Below are 16,467 nucleotides of genomic sequence, written 5' to 3'. Positions count from 1 at the left end.
ATTTCAAACAGAAACACATTTTCTATTGCCATACTCTTTTACAAAGAACACAAACAGGGTCTCACATATACATGACTTTTCATATTTGCAAGTGCGACGTTTTATTAGACTAATCACAACTGAATTGGCTTTCTCCAGAGTGAATGCGCAGATGATTGTTGTAATTGCTCTCTTTTCCAAACCTCATCACACTGAGGAAAACAATTACTTTTCAGAATGAGTTTGCAAATGCCGTTTCAGATCTGTGTGATATGTGAATTTTTTTTCACACTGCAGACACTTGTAAGGCTTCTCTCCAGTGTGAACTCTCATGTGAATCTTAAGGTTTCCTTTCGTTGTGCAGCTCTTTCCACATTGAGGGCAAGCGAAAGGCTTCTCTCCAGTGTGAATTCTCATGTGACTCTCAAGGTGCGCTTTGTGTTCGAAACTCTTTCCACAGTGATTACATATTTGAGGCTTCTCTCTATTGTGAATTCTCATGTGATTCTCAAGGGTTGTTCTGTGTTTGAAACTCTTTCCACATTGATGACACATGTAATGCTTCTCTACAATGTGAATTTTTGCATGATTATTAAGATGATTCCTGTCTGTGAACCTCCTTTCGCACTGATGACATACAAAACAGTTCTCTCCTGAATGAATCCTCATGTGATGATTAAGGCTTTCTTTATATCTGAAACTCTTTCCACACTGCTCACAAACAAACGGCTTCTCTCCTGTGTGAATTCTCATGTGATTCTTAAGAGTTCCTTTTACTGTGAAACTCTTCCCACACAGTTTACAGGTGAAAGGCTTCTCTCCGGTGTGAATTCTCATGTGGACTTTAAGGGTTTTTTTCTGTGCAAATCTCTTTGCACACTGTGGGCATGTAAACCGTTTCCCTGCAGTGTGAATTTTCAAGTGGAGTTTAAAGTTTTTTTTCCGACTGAAACTCTTTCCACACTGTTGGCAGGTCAAAGGGTTCTTTCCAGTGTGAACTCTCTTCTGGAGGTTTCTAGTTTCTGTTTTATGAGTCGCTGAGTAACTAAATGATTTCTCCTTAGTCATGAAAAAATGGCATTTCTCATACTGATCTTTCTTTCTCATACCATTTTCATTCAGTTCTTGACTCTTCTCTTTTAGCACCATCAGATCTAGGGTGAAAAGAAACAAAAACAAGTTAACAGGTTTAACGGCACAAAGACTTGACAACCTTTAGACATAAAATATCAAATGCAACAACATGTATGCTGAAACCTATAACCACTAAACAACTGAAAAAGGTGTTACCTGTATTCTCAGAACCTCTTGTCAACATTCTTTACTTTCTTTAGGACACGTCCCAAATACTGTGCTCACTTTCTTCCTCCAATCTTTCCTCTGTTGTGTCATCCTCTATTCCCTCACCCACACAATTCTCATCTCTGGATATGAATACCACAACAAGAAACTTTATGTTCCACTTTAAATTCTTGTCTAGACAACATCTGTCCTCTTTCTTCCAAGCCTGCATGTGCTACTACCTCTAACCCCTAGTTATCTGATGTTCTTCGTGAACACCAGACCAAACTCATGAGAGAAAAAGGTACTAATCAAAAGACCCATCTGGCCTAAGTATTTATGAATCTCTGTTCTCATTCTTTGCTATTAATGTCCATGCTGCAAAATCTTCATATTTCCACAAGAAGATCAACAGCACTTCAAACATGGATAAACCTTTCAAAACATTCAACTCTCTCCTCTGTCCCTCTCCACCACCTCTTTAAAGGTTTAGTTCACCCAAAAATTAAAATTCTGTCATTTATTACTCACCCTCATGCCGTTCCACACCCGTGAGACCTTCGTTAATATTCGGAACACAAATTAAGATATTTTTTTAAGCAATATCGCGTTCAATATCGATATGTATTGCCGTCGATATTGAATGCGATATTGCGTGTCTTATCAGTGAACTACGGCTCTGTCTATTAAATGCCGCTTCATTTGAAAGCAGGTGATGCCGATTTAGCGGTAATCAGGGAACCGGCTTTACTCAAGAAATGCGCATGACAAAAGCATTCGATACATCGCCCAGCTCTAATCCGATGGCTACGTGAGGCCTGCATAGCCAGCAATGACACTTCCTCTCTCAAGATCCATAAAGGTACTAAAAACATATTTAAATCAGTTCATGTGAGTTCAGTGGTTCAATATTAATATTATAAAGCGATGAAAATATTTTTGGTACGCCAAAAAAACAAAATAACGACTTGTATAGTGATGGCCGATTTCAAAACACTGCTTCAGGAAGCTTCGGAGCATAAGGAATCAGCGTGTCAAATCATGATTCGGATCGCGTGTCAAACCTCCAAACTGCTGAAATCTCACGACTCTGGCGCTCTGAACAGCTGATTCAACGCAATTCATTATGCTCTGAAGTTTTGAAATCGGCCATCACTATAAGTCGTTATTTTGTTTTTTTGCCGTACCAAAAATATTCTTGTCGGTTTATATTAATATTGAACCACTGTACTCACATGAACTGATTTAAATTGGTTTTTAGTACCTTTATGGATCTTGAGAGAGGAAATGTCATTGCTTCCTATGGAGGCCTCAATGAGCCATTGGATTTCAACAAAAATATCTTAATTTGTGTTCCGAAGATTAACGAAGGTCTTACAGGTGTGGAACGGCATGAGGGTGAGTAATAAATGACAGAATTTTCATTTTTGGGTGAACTAACCCTTAACAGCTGATGATTTTGCTTCTTTTTGCTGATGAATTAAAGGTGCCCTCGAATGAAAAATTTAATTTATCTTGGCATAGTCAAATAACAAGAGTTCAGTACATGGAAAAGACATACACTGAGTCTCAAACACGATTGTTTCCTCCTTCTTATATAAATCTCATTTGTTTAAAAGACCTCAGAAGAACAGGCGAATCTCAACATAACACTGACTGTTATGTAACAGTCGGGGTGTATGCCCCAATATTTGCATATGCCAGCCCATGTTCCCAACATTATGAAAGGCATTAGACAAGGGCAGCCAGTAACGTCTGGATCTGCACAGGTGAATCAACAGACTAGGTAAGCAAGCAAGAACAATAGCGAAAAATGGCAGATGGAGCAATAATAACTGACATGATCCATGATAACATGATATTTTTAGTGATATTTGTAAATTGTCTTTCTAAATGTTTTGTTAGCATGTTGCTAATGTACTGTTAAATGTGGTTAAAGTTACCATCGTTTCTTACTGTATTCACGGAGACAAGAGCCGTCGTTATTTTCATTATTAAACACTTGCAGTCTGTATAATGCATAAACACAACTTCATTCTTTATAAATCTCTCCAACAGTGTAACATTAGCCGTTAGCCACAGAGCACAACCTCAAATTCAGTCAGAATCAAATGTAAACAATATAACAGTATACAATACTCACATAATCCGACGCATGCATGCCGCATGCATGACGAACACTTTGTAAAGATCCATTTGAGGGTTATATTAGCTGTATAAGCTTTGTTTATGCACTGTTTAAGGCAAACGCGAGCTCCGTGGGCGTGGAGCAGGAGAATTAAAGGGCCAGTAGCCCTGAATCGGCTCATTTATAATGATGTCCCAAAATAGGCAGTTAAAAAAATGAATGGGGTATTTTGAGCTGAAACTTCACAGACACATTCAGGGGGCACCTTAGACTTATATGACATATTTTTAAAAAAAGTCAATTGCATACACACAGGAAATCAGACCAAACCACATCCCCAGCCAGAAATCTTCTGTCCTCCTTCTCTCTCTCTCTTCAGTCATCCTACAACCTGCCCTCTAGATCCCATCCCCTCACACTTTCTACAAGCCATCTCTCCTACATTTTTACTAGCACTCACACACATCAACACATCTCTCCGCACTGGCATTTCCCCTACCGGATTCAAGCAGGCTTGGGTAACTCCACAGCTTAAAAAGCCCACATTAAACACGTCACTTGTAGATAGTTACCCGTCTCTCTCCTACCATTCACAACAAAAACACTTGAATGAGTTGTTTTCAACCAGGTATTATCTTTCCTTTCACAGAATAGCCAGCTGGATGTTATCCAATCTGGTATCAACTGGCATTCAACTGAGACTGCATTACTGTCGGTGACTGAATCCCTGCAGATTGTGAAGGCTGATTCCAAATCATCATTTCTCATTCTCCTGGATCAATCTGCTGCCTTTGATACTGTGAAGCATGAGATCCTTCTGTCCACCATCTCATCACTAGGGATAATAGCAACTCCACTTCACTGGTTTGAATCCTATCTCACAGGAAGGCCTTTAGGGTTTCCTGGAGAGGGGAGGTATCCAAAGTTCACCAACTGATCACGGGGGTTCCTCAGGGTTCAGTTCTTGGACCCCTCCTCTTCTCCATTTACACTACATCACTGGGTCCCATCATGGAGGCACATAGTTTCTCCTACAATTGCTATGCTGATGACGCACAGCTTTAACTTTCAATTCAACCAGATGATCCCACAGTAGCTGCATGAATCTCAAGGGGTCTAGTGGACTTCTAAGCATAGATAAAAGAACATAACCTGCAGCTCAATGTAGCAAAGATTGAGCTTCTGGTCTTCCCTGCCAATCCGACTCTACAGTACGATTTCACCATACAGCTGGGTTCATCATCAATTGTGACAAACATGAAAAATGCTCATTTATTACATTTCTCTCAAAAGGAGAAGTGTTTTTCAGTCTTATTTCCTTTTTAAAAATTATTATTTTGAGGAGTAAAGGTGTTTTAATCACTATGTCTAGAAAAAAAAGTAATGATTACAAAATGGTTTTCATTGTTTTTAATTCAGAAATAGTTATTATTGGGTTTGATGTTACACAAAATATTTGTTTTTCAAACTCAAATTAGATAAAGAGATGCATGACGCAGAATGACCAAAGAAAGATTTTAAGAATGAAACCAACCTGTTTGTTCCTCATTATCTTCATGTTTGACTCTGAATGCTTCTTCAATCTTCATTTCTTCACTCTCCTCTTTAATACACGCCATCTTTATAATAGTGTCACATTGATCTCAGTCGCTTCACCAGGAGATTTTCTGTGTTTTGATACTCTGTCATGTTTAAGATGAGAATAATTAACAGAAAGAAAAATACATCCAAACTAAATCTCTGGGTGCGTCTCAATCAGCTCCCTAGTTCAGTAGTCAGAGCACTAGCAAGGGAGTCAGTCAGAGTTAATGGTCACTGTAAATTATTAAAAACACAAACCTTTCTTCAGCCAAATCAGACTCATGAGAGCGGCGCAGCCTTATGACATCATGTCGCCACACCAAAATAAAAGTCCTGTTCACACGCTAACAAAATTCACATACAGAAAACACAGTCAAATGATAATATAAAGGATGGATTCAAAGTATCAATCACAGATTCCCAAAGCTATCAATACCACTGAGATTTTTTTCTAAATATATTTATACCAACTACAGAGCATTTTTGTGATGTTCTCAATCATGAATAGTCAAGTATCTTAATCTACATATTACAAAGGATAGGAAAGAAGTTTTGAGTATTTCAAAATCATTTTCTAATTAAATTTTTTAATAAAAAAAATAATTAATTCTTTAACTAAAAATGAAAATTCTGTCAATAAAGGGTTAGTTCACCCAAAAATGAAAATTTTGTCATTTATTACTCACCCTCATGCCGTTCCACACCCGTAAGATCTTCGTTAATCTTTGGAACACAAATTAAGATATTTTAGTTGAAATCCGATGGCTACGTGAGGCCTTTATAGGGAGCAATGACATTTCCTCTCTCAAGATCCATAAAGGTACTAAAAACATATTTAAATCAGTTCATGTGAGAACAGTGGCTCAATATTAATATTATAAAGCGACAAGAATATTTTTGGTGTGCCAAAAAAACAAAATAACAAATTATTTAATGATGGCCGATTTCAAAACACTGCTTCAGGAAGCTTTGGAGCGTTATGAATCAGCATGTTGAATCAGCGGTTTGGAGCGCCAAAGTCACGTGATTTCAGCAGTTTGGCGGTTTGACACGCGATCTGAATCATGATTCAACACGCTGATTCATTATGCTCCGAAGCTTCCTGAAGCAGTGTTTTGAAATCGGCCATCACAAATTAATGTATTTTTGATGAAATCCGAGAGGTATATGACTCATCCATAGACAGCAATATAACCACCACTTTCAAGGTCCAGAAAGGTACTAAAGAAATCATTAAAATAGTCAGTGTGACTGCAGTAGTTCACCTTAATGTTATGAAAAACAAAAAAATAATGACTTTATTCAACAATATCTTCTCTTCTGTGTCATTTTCATACGTTGTTTACATCCAGTGCTTCCAGTCTCTGTCTGTTACGGTACACAGGAGGCAGACACAGATGTAAACAGGTAACTGTTCTTTTATTGCCACCAGTAGAGCAACGAGCGGTAAACAGGTAAGCAGAGATGAATCAATGGATGTATAGATGATAATAGTGGAGATAGTTACTGTCCTTTTCATTTCAGATACGGACATCTGTTGATACGCTGGAGCTTGTAGACCGCTGGAGCTGACTGGAGCACTCACACACAGAAGACGATGCACACAGAGGGAAGGAGACACGTTGGAGACAGGTAAGTATGGAGTGAGGAGTCCTTGAGGTAAGCATTAACATGAGTATATGCGAACGAGACCAGACAAGGAGTGCTGTGTGTGTGTGTGCTCTTTATGGTGCTGCTGATGAGTGCGATGATGAGGTGCAGGTGGCGGTGATCAGTACTCTGGGGATGGTGTGCACTGTGATTGTTTGAGGTTGGAACCTGACGTGTCTGTGACAGTACCCCCCCCCTCCACGGCCCGCTCCTGAGGGCTGAGGACCCCGGCGCCGTGGTGGTCGTCCTCTTCCCCGCGGTGCCGATCTATCAGGGTGACTGTCATGGAAAGTTTGAAGCAAGTTGAGATCAAGGATGTCGTTTCTTGGAACCTAGGAGCGTTCCTATCCTTCCCAGTCGACCAAGTACTCCAGCTGACCACCACGATGCCAGGAGTCCAAGATCTCATGAACCCCGCATGCCGCACCGTCTTCCAGGATGAGTGGAAGGGGGGTTCGGCGGGAGTCACGTCAGGTCCTGTGGAGAGAGCAGAAGGGTGGTAAGGTTTGAGGAGTGACATGTGGAAAGTGGAGTGAATGCAATACCCTTGTGGCAGCTAAAGTTGGTAAGTGACTGGGTTGACCTGCTTGATGATGGGAAATGGGCCAATGAACCTGGGACTCAGCTTTTTGCAGGGCAGATGCAGTCTGATGTCTCGAGTCGACAGCCATACCTTCTGTCCGGGCTGGAAGACAGGGGTGTTGGAACGCCGAAGGTCCGCTGTCACCGCTCGTTGCAGCTTGTGGTGAGCTGAGTCCCAGACCCTCTCGCTCTCTCGGAACCAGTAATCCACTGCCGGAACGTTAGATGGTTCCCCTGTCCAGGGGAACAGTGGGGGTTGGTAGCTGAGTACGCACTGGAATGGTGTGAGTCCTGTAGTCGACTGCCGGAGAGAGTTCTGGGCGTACTCGGCCCAACCCAGGAACTGGGTTCCAAGAGTCCTGGTGGTCATGACAGAAGGTACGGAGGAAGCGGCTGATCACCTGGACCTTCCTTTCCGTCTGCCCGTTCAACTGCGGATGGTATCTCGAAGTTAGGCTGACGGCCACACCTAGGAGGGAGTGGAATGCCTTCCATACCCTGGAGAACTGGGGTCCTCTGTCTGATACAATGTCCTCTGGTATTCCGAAATACCTGAACACGTGGTTGAAGTGCATTTCTGCAGTTTCCATGGCAGTGGGTAATCCTCGTAGTGGAATGAGACGACAAGATTTGGAGAAAAAAATCTATGATGACTAGGATGCAGGTATTTCCATCAGAAACGGGGAGGTCTCCACCCCTAGGTGTGACCATGTTCGGTTGGGAACGGTCAGAGGAAGGAGTTTCCCAGCTGGCAGATGACGAGGACTTTTGGAGATGGCGCACTCCCGACAGCCCTGCACGTACCTTCTGACATCGGCTGCCATCCCTGGCCACCAGAAGCGTTCTTTCAGCAACGAGAGGGTTTCATTGATCCCCGGGTGACCAGTGCCTAGTGACGTGTGAGCTGAGTGGATGGTTGGAGTGCGTCGTGTCCGGGTGATGTAGAGCAAGCCAGGTGGACAGCCCGGCGGAGGGTTCGTGGAGGCATTGGAGGAGGGAATGGTCTCCTCTGACCAAGTGATGGGGCTTACAATGAGTGAGCTCAGGATGATTGGCTCGGGTTCTTCCGTTTTTTCCTCGGGAGCATGGAGACGGGAGAGAGCGTCGGCTTTGGTGTTCTTCGAGCCTGGTCGGTAGGAGATGGTGTAGTTGAATCGGGAGAAGTACATGGCCCAGTGGGCTTGTCTTGGGTTTAATCCTTTGGCAGAACAAAGATATTGATCTGTTAGAACCAGGAACGCATGTTTGACTCCCTCCAACCAATGCCTCCACTCTTCCAAGGCAAGCTTCACAGCTAGGAGTTCCCTGTCACCGATGGAGTAGTTGACTTCCGCCGGGCTGAGCTTGCAGAAGAAGAATGCGCATGGATGGAGTCTACTTGGCGTCCCCTGCTGCTGCGACAACACCGCTCCCACTCCGGTGGTAGAGGCATCCACCTCTATGATGAAGGGCTGCTCTGGATCGGGGTGAACGAGTAAGGGAGCGGTGGTGAAGGCTTCCTTGTGACGATTGAAGGCGTTGGTGGCTGCTGGTTTCCAGGACAGAGACTTGGGCTTATTTCGGAGAAGAGGTGAGTGGATGGGTGATGGAGCTGTAATCTTTGATAAACCGATGGTAGAAGTTTGAGAATCCAAGGAAGCGTTGCAACTCCTTAATGGTAGTGGGTTCTGGCCAGTTGGTGATGGATTCCACCTTCCTCTCGTCCATCCGGATGCCACTGTGGTCGATGATGTATCCCAGGAATGATACAGTGGGTTAATGGAATGAACACTTTTCTGCTTTGAGGAATAGATGGAACTGGCGAAGGCATGTGAGGACCTCCGCAATGTGTCGGCGATGTTCGGCCTGGCTCCGGGGAGTAGATGAGTATGTCGTCGATGTATACTAGGACGAAGCGGTGGAGAAACTCCCGGAGCACCTCGTGGATGAAGTCCTGGAATACGGAGGGGGCGTTGACCAGGCCATATGGCATCACAAGGTACTCAGAGTGACCAGTAGGAGTAATAAAGGCAGTCTTCCACTCGTCCCCCTCACGTATCCGGGATGAGGTTGTACGCACTGCGGATGTCCAGCTTCGTGAACACAGTGGCACCACGGAGATGTTCCAGGGCCACTGGGACGAGAGGAAGGGGATATCTGAACTTAATGGTGATCTTATTGAAAGAGCAATAATCAATACATGGCCGCAAGCCTCCATCCTTTTTCACCACAAAGAAGAAACTGGAAGCTGCAGGGGAAGTAGACGGCCGGATGTATCCTTGAGCTAGGGCCTCCTTGATGTAATCCTCCATGGCCTTCTCCTCCGGGATGGATAGTGGATAGATCTTACCCTTCGGCACTGGTTCACCCGGAAGCAGGTCGATGGCACAGTCCCATGGCCGGTGTGGAGGCAGCTTGGAAGCCCTCTGTGGGCAGAAGACATAGCTGAAGGGGGCGTAACACTTAGGGATATCGATGGAGCATTGTTCAACTGGACTCTCGATAGATGTTGTACAGAGGGAGAGATCAGAAGATGGCACAGGAAGTTCAGTCAGACAGCGAGAGAAACAGGTGTCGCCCCACTTCAGGATTTCGCCCGTCTTCCAGGAGATGGTTGGGTTGTGCTGCTCCAACCAGGGGCACCCCAGAACCACGTCAGCGGTGGAATCCTCCAGAACCAGCAGATGTAATTCCTCTTGATGTAACAAACCGACTTGAAGCTTGAGAGTTCCTGCCACTGTACGGACGTGCTTACTGCTGAGAGGCTTGCCAGTTATGGAGTTGATCTGGTAGATCGTCGGAGACGGAGAGGTCTTGAGACGTAGCTGCCAGCAGAGGGCGCCGGAGACGAAGTTGCCGGCTGACCCTGAGTCGAGGAGCGCGACCACTGTAAGGGAGATATCAGTGGCAGTAAGATTGACAACAGTGGTGAGTGGTTTCATTTTCTGAATAGAAGGGATGATGGCACTCCCCATGGGTCGAGGAGGTCGTGTGGGGCACGTCGCAATCGCATGCCCAGGAGCGCCACAATATAAACATAGGTTCAGGGTCAGCCGACGGCGGTGCTCAGCAGGAGATAAACGTGAGTTTTCAACCTCCATGGGTTCGTTGGCTGGTTCTGGGGAGCTGACGGGTTCGGACCGGCAGAGGAGCATGTTGGGAAGTGACTGGTCCTGGTGCTCTTGGAGGCACGCCTGCATACGAGTGGCACAGCGGATTGATAGCTCGATGAATCTTGCACTCAGGCCTCTCCAGTAGTTTGCAAGCTCCATATCAGTTGGCAGGGGGTCCCTGGAAACACATTACTGATAGGCCAACCACTGCTCACTGAGCTCTGCATGATGGGTTAGCTAGGGGCTTCAGTGTTGAGTAGGCTTCAATCTGCTTTTTCATTGCTGGAGCCTGTCTGGGATCAAACACCCTGGCCATCCTGTACACATCTCTGGCTGGATGTGTGTCCCAGTGCTTTTTAGAACTTTGTGAAAGCCAAATTAAAAGCATCATGGAGATTGTCCAGCACGTCCTTCTTCTCTTGAAACCCCATTTTTCTCAGTAGCTCATCTGTCTTGGGCCCATAACCACATGTTTTTGCTGTTCCATTAACTAGGTAGGACCCAACATCCTGTGGGTTCCTTCCAGGATGGTCAGGGCCGTCATCAGTTTGGAGCAAGTCTCTGAGATGAAGGTTAACTTGAGAGTGAGGGTCTGCACCTTCTCCTCTGTTTCCAACTGGCTGAGGATGTTCTTGACTGCCATGCCTGTTGACTCCTCTGACAAGAAGAACAGTCTGTACTGGTGAACATGCTCTGCATGGTACTTGATAGCCTCAAACCAACTATTCCACCAGGTACACACAGCCTCAGGAGGAACCTTGACCTGCACAGCCACATCCATGTGACAAGTGAGGTAGCATCAGAGAAATATTTGTAATGCTGCCAAGTCTCACCCACCAGATTTATGATGTGGCAGAGGCAGGTAACATGGACACTGTTTAGCATCACTCCTTTCAGGACCTCCCTGTATGCTTTCAGACAGTAGGCAGCATTATCTGTGACCACTGCCCAGGCATCATTCAGATCTAGATCGTTGCTGTGAAGGGAGGCTAGTATTGCTTGGGAAACTGTTGAGTAGTTGCATCTATACGTGAAGATGACATGCACAAGAAAATATTGGTTTTCAACTCCTGTGATGAAAGAAGGGGAAAAAAACCCATTAGCTCTCACATGTAGTTTTAAATGTCCCTTTCATTTAATTCATTAATATTAATTAAAAGGCAACAGTGGCTGTACTGACATGATTTTGAGTTAATTAGTTTATTTTGGACACATGTAGTAGTAGTAGTAGTAGTAATAATAATAATAATAATCCGTTAAAAAAAGAAAAGAAAAAAATGAGAAGGGAGATGGGCATTTTTCCATCTATATTACAATTTAACATTCCGATTTACATGTATAAAAATAAATAAATAAAAATAATAAGAAGTAACTAAGTTTATTTTTTATGTGGTATATTCGAATTAAGCATTTTTAATCTTATTTAATGTGCATGTCACCCAGATTCCCCTGTGGGCATCAGTTGTTTTCTAATTCTGACGCAGCTATAAATCATTATGTATTTTGAATGACCTATATTCAGTTATCCCTTTACATAGTTGCAAATTGCAATTATATATATATATCAGAGGTTGCGTTAGACTTTAACATTGTCCGTCATTTTGACGGACAGGGTCGTAAAAAATTCCGTCATAATCTATTACTACCCGTCATTTTAATTTTCATATTTTAATTATAATAACACATTTAATTGCTTTTATTTTTGTTCACAAATAAAAGCAATTAAATGTGTTATTATAACATTTGAACAAAAATAAAAGCAATTAAATGTGTTATTATAATTAAAATATGAAAATTAATATGACTGGTAATTCACACGCGAAATTTCTCTGTAACGTGACTGTTGTATAGGCTATGTGTTGGTAGCCATTAAAGAAAACATAGTTTCATATTTATGTTTAAATAGTCCTATGTTATATTTTAAATTCATCTATTTGATTATGAAAAGTTAACAGCATGATGCATCATGAGATGCGCAGTATATCCGGAGACATGACATGTCAGACATGATTTTAAACACTTCATTAAGTTTTATTTTCTAGAAAGCCTTTCTTTAAAGTGAATTTCGTTTTGTAAAAATTGTATCTTAATTTTAATCAATGTTTCATTAACCAATTGCCTGGATGTAATAAATAAGAAGCAAATATAACAGACAATATAATCATGACATGGAGGCGCGGGCGCGATCACTGGCGCGTGAACTGGAGCGCGTCTTACAGGCTAAATGAAACGAAACTCAGCGGCTGCTTGCCTCACATACATGAGAAATATATCTACAGAAAGCTTTAAATACCTACTTTAACGAAAACGAATTAATTCAAAACGAAAAGAAATAGGCTACTCTGATTATGTAGACTAAACCGAATGAAGTGCATTCTCTCTCTAGCGCATCCATAGATGATGAGAGTCAATATCAACTTCATCTTTGCAGCCGACACTGATTCAGAAAACATTACTTTATTAATAAACAATTAAAATGTCTCCTTGCTGTTTTGCGCATTCATGAGACCAATATCGATTCGTAAACCATAGTCGATCTCTTGGTAGGCTATGCTGTTTTCAGTTGATGATTAAACAGTGCATTGTGCGCCTCCCATCCAATAAATCGCAATAGGCTTAACGCTTTGTGTTGCTTTTGATATGAAACAAAAGTCTCAGATTTCAAATTCTGTCCATTTCATTAAGAAATTCAAGCAATAAATACCGTTTTGGCGCTCTTTAATGTGGCGTGATAGAGAGTTTTAGCTTCTGGGTACTCGCCTGTGCGTTATCAGTATCAAACGCATAGCAAAAGATTCGTGCCAGTTTTTTTTGTTCTGGATCCAGTGCTCTGCTGCTACATTGGAGCGCACTCGCCACCAACTGGACAGGGGTGTGAATTACAGTTACAATTTACAGTAGATCACCCTGAGTGTAATCTGTCACCGTGACGGACGGCCTTCAGATTTTTCCGTCATTGATAAAAAAATTCCGTCAATGACGGAAAATTTTCGGTTAACGCGACCTCTGATAATATATATATATATATATATATATATATATTAATTTGCATATGAACAATAAAATAACAGACCAACGTAATTTAAATTATAAATCTTCACAGACTGTGAAATAAATTGTAATACATAATGTCACAACAAAATAAAAAAAAAAAAAAAAAACATAAAAGAAAATTCAATTAACTACAAAAAACACTGTAGGGGATTAATTCAAATTGGTAATAAGGTATAATGATTAAACAAATCAAGTAATTTCCTGGCTTTATATGTTCTCATAATTTTTAAGGCATCAGTATATAGGGTTAGCTCTTTTCTAAATATATTAAAATGGGGTGCAGTTTTCAAAATTTAGCATTTATGACAAACATTTTACTATAAGAAATAGACAGTTAATAACAAAGTCTGCATTTTGTTTCCTGCAAAAGACAGTTTCTTTATTATTAACTATTCTGGGAATAAGTGTAGAATATGTTAAAAAACCCTTTTAACATAATAACCATTGGTAAAGGAATACTTTTTATGACCTTTGTATAATCTTTCTCTTTTCTCTTTAAATTTGATACAGAAATCATTATAATTCCAAAAACAGCCATTTGTGTCCATCATGTGAAGCACTGACCAAATACCTTTTTTCCACCACTCCTCCATAAACAAAGATTTTCTCTGGGACAATATACAACGGTTATTCCATAAGGATACATTGTGTGGACTGAAATTCCAATACAAGAGGACTAGTTTATGAAAAACCAAAAGTTCAGAATGGATTTACATTTTTCAATATTTCCATTAATATTTAACAATTCTAATCTATCTTCATCTTTTGAAATTATAATGCCTAAATACTTCACCTCCTGTTTAATTTGAATATTATACAATGAGAGCAAGGGGAAGTCATGAATAGCCATCAGTTCACATTTTGATGTATTTAACTGTAATCCTGATGCATTAGCAAAATATTTTACCAAGTTAAGTGCTAGGGGATCTGCATTTGTTTTTTTAGAAAAAGAGTTGTATCATCAGCAAGTTGACTAATAATAATTTTGTGAGCCATAAAGTTAATACCCAAAATATTTTCTTTTTTTTAAAGAATGGCTAACAATTCTGCAACCATAATAAACAACAGAGGTGAACTACCGCAACCCTGCCTTGTACCTCTGTTCACTTGAAATCTTGGGCATGTTCCTTTAGGAAGAGCAACCAAACTATTTATGTCATTATACAGCATTTTAATGATATTAATAAATTTAGGTCCAAAACCAAAATGATAAAGAGCCTGGAAAAGAAAAGGGTGTTCGACCATATCAAAGGCTTTAAAAAAGTCCAGAAATAAAATAAATCCATCGTCTTTAATTAAATGATTATATTCTAAAATGTCAAGCACCAAACGAATATTGTTATGTATTGATCTGCCCTTAAGGAACCCAGACTGAGTCTCACTAATTATTTGTGGAAGTCCTACCTTTAGTCTAGCAGCTATCGCCCCAGTAAATATTTTATAATCAATATTGAGAAGTGTAATAGGCTGTAGATTTTCTGAAATTCTTTTATCCTTTCCAGGCTTTGCAATAAAAATAATAACACCCTGCTTCATTGTAGGCAATAAATTATTAGTTATAATACAATCCTGTAGTGCTTCTAAAAGTAAATGTTTTAAATCTTCCCAAAAGAATTTATAGAAGTCTGTCATCAGACCATCTGGTCCAGGAGATTTGCCTGTTTTCATTATTTTTAAAGCTAGATCTAATTCTTGGATTATCAAGTCCGAATCACATAATTCTTTGAATGAGTTCTCAATTGTCAGAGTATGACTTTTTTAAAGAACGTATTCGCATTATCACTAGAATAAGATGATGCATATAAATGTGAATAGTGTGAAATAGTATTATTATCATAACATTCTTTCAGATGTATTAATAAACTGCCTACAACATTTCTCTCTTGATGTCTTTTTTCAAGATTACAAAAATACGAACTATTTTTCTCCCCCTCTTCCATCCATTTTGCCCTTAGATCTCACATATGCGCCCTTTGCCTTTCTTATATAAAGTTCATCCAATAAAGAATGTAAACTAATAAGTTTATCCTTATCTTCATCTGTTAAAACAGATTTACAGCAGAGCTTATTGATCTCCTGAATTAGATTAACTTTCTCTTGTCTCTTTTTCTTAAGATTAATTCCATAAGTTATTGAGGATTCTCTGAGTTTGTATTTTAAAAATTCCCATTTACTGCCACTAGACATACATTTCTTACCAATATCAGTTATAATCTTATATATATATATATATATATATATATATATATATATATATATATATATATATATATATATATATATATATATATATTCCATAGTCTTCGTGGTTCAATAGGTCAGAATTAAATTTCGAACTGAGAGAGTCTTCCTTTGGTTTTAAATTTAAATCAATTAAACAATGGTCAGTTAATGGAGCACTAGAGATGGTACACTTACTCACATAATTAGAGACAGCCTCAGTGCCAAGCCAGTAATCAATTCTTGATCTAGCATTTGCATTGGGTTTAATCCAAGAAAACTGTCTAATATCTGGGTTTTTTAGTCTCCAAATATCACTCAATTGGTTTGAGGAGCAAAAATTTTGAATTATTTCATTGATTTGAGGGGCATCATATTTAGAGGGATGTCTATCATGCCACTCATCTGGAGTCAAATTGAAATCTCCACCAATTAAAATAAACTCTGTGGGGTAAGTGGCCTTCAAATAATATTAGTAAATACAAAAAGCAACTCTTTATTTTGGATGCGACTATTATAACCATACACATTTATCAAAATGAAAAATATTTTTTCTAAACTAAGAACTATTGCTAGCCAATGACCATCATCGTCCGCTTTGTGAATTTTACCAAGACATTTCTGAAAACAAACAGCGACCCCAGCAGCTCAGTTTGATCCATGACTAAAAAACGTCATCACCCCACTGATTACGACAGAAAGGAACATCCGAAGCTTCCGAATGTGTTTCTTGAAGAAAAAAAATATGAGATTTTTGGCTTTTGCAAAACAGAAAAATTCCTTTTCTCTTAACAGTCTTTCATACCACTAGAGTTTAAAGACGCAAATGAAACATAAGTTAATAATGATAACATGAAAACTTTTCACTGATATTGAACTTTGAACTTTTCAAGAACTTTG

At 40.3% G+C, this 16,467-nt stretch overlaps 1 protein-coding gene across 1 annotated transcript in view; it reads right to left on the bottom strand.

Moving 5' to 3' along the window:
* The window catches only part of LOC137024943 (oocyte zinc finger protein XlCOF6-like), a 29,769-nt gene continuing 13,302 nt past the window's right edge, over positions 1–16,467 (bottom strand). The window contains exon 4 of the mRNA XM_067392910.1: positions 1–821. Coding sequence (XP_067249011.1) covers positions 205–821 — 617 coding nt within the window. The 3' untranslated portion in view covers positions 1–204. The remainder of the gene's footprint in view (positions 822–16,467) is intronic.

This window comes from Chanodichthys erythropterus, chromosome 8 (assembly GCF_024489055.1).
Source record: "Chanodichthys erythropterus isolate Z2021 chromosome 8, ASM2448905v1, whole genome shotgun sequence".
In the NCBI taxonomy this organism is placed as follows: Eukaryota; Metazoa; Chordata; class Actinopteri; order Cypriniformes; family Xenocyprididae; genus Chanodichthys; species Chanodichthys erythropterus.
This window is presented reverse-complemented; position numbering and strand designations above follow the sequence as displayed.